The 2,250-nt window shown below is 32.4% G+C and overlaps 1 protein-coding gene across 1 annotated transcript; it reads right to left on the bottom strand.

Annotated features, from left to right (window-relative positions):
* Nucleotides 1–1,337: 1,337 nt before the first annotated feature.
* Nucleotides 1,338–1,832, bottom strand: LOC145692070 (tetraspanin-14-like). Its single transcript, XM_081767359.1, has one exon. The coding sequence runs from the start codon at nt 1,830–1,832 to the stop codon at nt 1,338–1,340; it is 495 nt and encodes a 164-aa protein (XP_081623485.1).
* Nucleotides 1,833–2,250: the final 418 nt, after the last annotated feature.

A 2,250-nucleotide genomic window follows, 5' to 3' on the forward strand; every position in this document is an offset into this window, starting at 1 on the left:
CTTTTTTCCTGAAATAGCTGGAGAGGATTGTGTTAAAATTGTTAGCTTTATTAAGAATGATATTGTCTGTATTTGAAACTTAAACTAATGAAAAGGATTTGTTATTTGCTTAGAAATGAGAACTGTAATTCATATATTACTAGAAACATAAGTCATAGTTGTAAGTTAAATATTCAATGAACAAAAATGTTGTATTTTAGAAATATTGTTGTCCTTAGTTATATTACTAAAGCAAATAGCAGAACGATACTTCTCACAGTTCCTGAAAAAAAGGTATAGAATTGACTAAAAATGCACTTTTGGGAAAATCGTATGTAAAGATTAGAAAACTATTAATATCATACTCAGGAACACCTATCCATATTCTTCGTTGTTTTGTTAACCATTATTCTCTTCTGTTGTTTTATTTGTTCTACAGATTTATCTTTATTCGCGAGACGTTTCAGATCAATGTTCTTTATAACCACTGTTATGTAAGATCCTTGAATGAACGCTTACAAAACTTCACAGTTTATGAAGAAACCACTATTGAAACAGAAAAGATTTTATAGGCAGCTGTTTGTACTACTTTGGCAACAGAAAACGAGGTTTTCGGACTGTTTTCAAACTGTTAAACTTTCACTGAGGTTCTTAATCTTGCTGGCTTGAGGTCCAGCAAATTGTCGCATCATACGATAGCAAAACACTACCGCTCCGTCATCCTGTGTGATCGCGGCAGGAGTCTTTGGTTGTACAGAATTTGGTTAAAAAAAAAATACCCTTTACAACAGAAGTTTCTCTCCAGAGCTGTTGTTAACAATATTGTAGAACACAGCCGATGGTATTTTCATATCATTTCTTGAAATAATATTATTTTCAAAATTGTTTCCATATATTTCAATCACTATATAAAGTAAGAGAAAAGAAATTACAAGTAAAAAAAAAAAAATAATATGTATAGAGCATCAACTTTGACAATGTTTAAGAAAAAAGAAGACACTGTTCACAAAAATATCTTTTATTAAGACTCTTTACCTTGTTAATGTGACAAATATAAAAATTGTACTTTCAAAATTACAAGTAGATCTTCACACCACTGTGCAGCGAATAAAGATATCAATTTTCTTTTTACCTGAAGCAAAGAAAGATTTTTTTGAAATGTTTATACGTGAAATTCAGGAAACATTTTTTGAGCTACCAGCACATCACAAATATAATAAGAAAAATGATTAACTTTTTATCCACAGGTAAAACACTCACAGCACATTCATTTCAATTTGTTCTCAACCGAACACAATTTACGAAAAATAAACACTTGAACATTAAATGATAGAAAAAAATATTTAAATGTTTAATCTTCAAGATTGTAATTCTTCCTTCTTTGTGGTAGAATCCACTTCGTCACTCTTTTTGATTTCTTCTATCTTCTTCCTCTGTTGTACTTCTTTGGCAAAATTCTCAGCAACACAAACAATTTCTAGGTGAATTCGTACACACAAAAGAAAAACAATAAATAATGTGCCCTTGTACTTATCAAGAAGAGCATGCAATGCATGAAAGCATCCAACTGGATGGACGAGTTCCTTATCATCAGGATAGATGGCCTTGACAAGATTAGAACTTCTGCAGCATGTCACAGGTATGGTATAACGCTGGCTATTATCATCCTCATTCAGCGGCAGTTTCCGAAATATTCCATTCCAGTCCTCGACACCATGGACGCCACAACAGTTGAAATTTTCCTGCATCAAATCCCATACGTAAGGAACAACAAGACTTGTATTATACATTGACAGCGAAATGTTGAGGCCGGTTTCTGCACTGTATCCCAAATCAGGACCGAGGAAATACATCGGTGTTAGTATTAGCAATTCGCAGAGAAGAACATTTCGTAGAAATCTATAAAATCGCCATACATATTTTTCATTTTCAGTGACTATACCAAGCAATCCTAGTAAAGAGTTCCCAGATCCTATAACACTTATTATGTTGAGAAGGGACGAAATGATGCCAGAAGTGTGACCACTCGAAATTCGGTTTGTGTGAAGAAACCAGTCCAAGATCTGTTTGCTATATTGGGTTAGTATTATACTGCAAAATAGAGATGTTACAGCCACTGAAAGTAGTAAGCATTTTGTAAAGATAAACGTAAAAGAGACCATATTTCTTCCATATATAAGTAATGGACTTATTTAATATGTTATGTCTGACTAATTTATTGTTAACTGCAAATTCTAAATTATTCCTTCATAGTCTTTCTCCTAATTCAAT

Source organism: Thermobia domestica, chromosome 8, assembly GCF_964235325.1.
Source record: "Thermobia domestica chromosome 8, izTheDome1.hap1.1, whole genome shotgun sequence".
NCBI lineage: Eukaryota > Metazoa > Arthropoda > Insecta > Zygentoma > Lepismatidae > Thermobia > Thermobia domestica.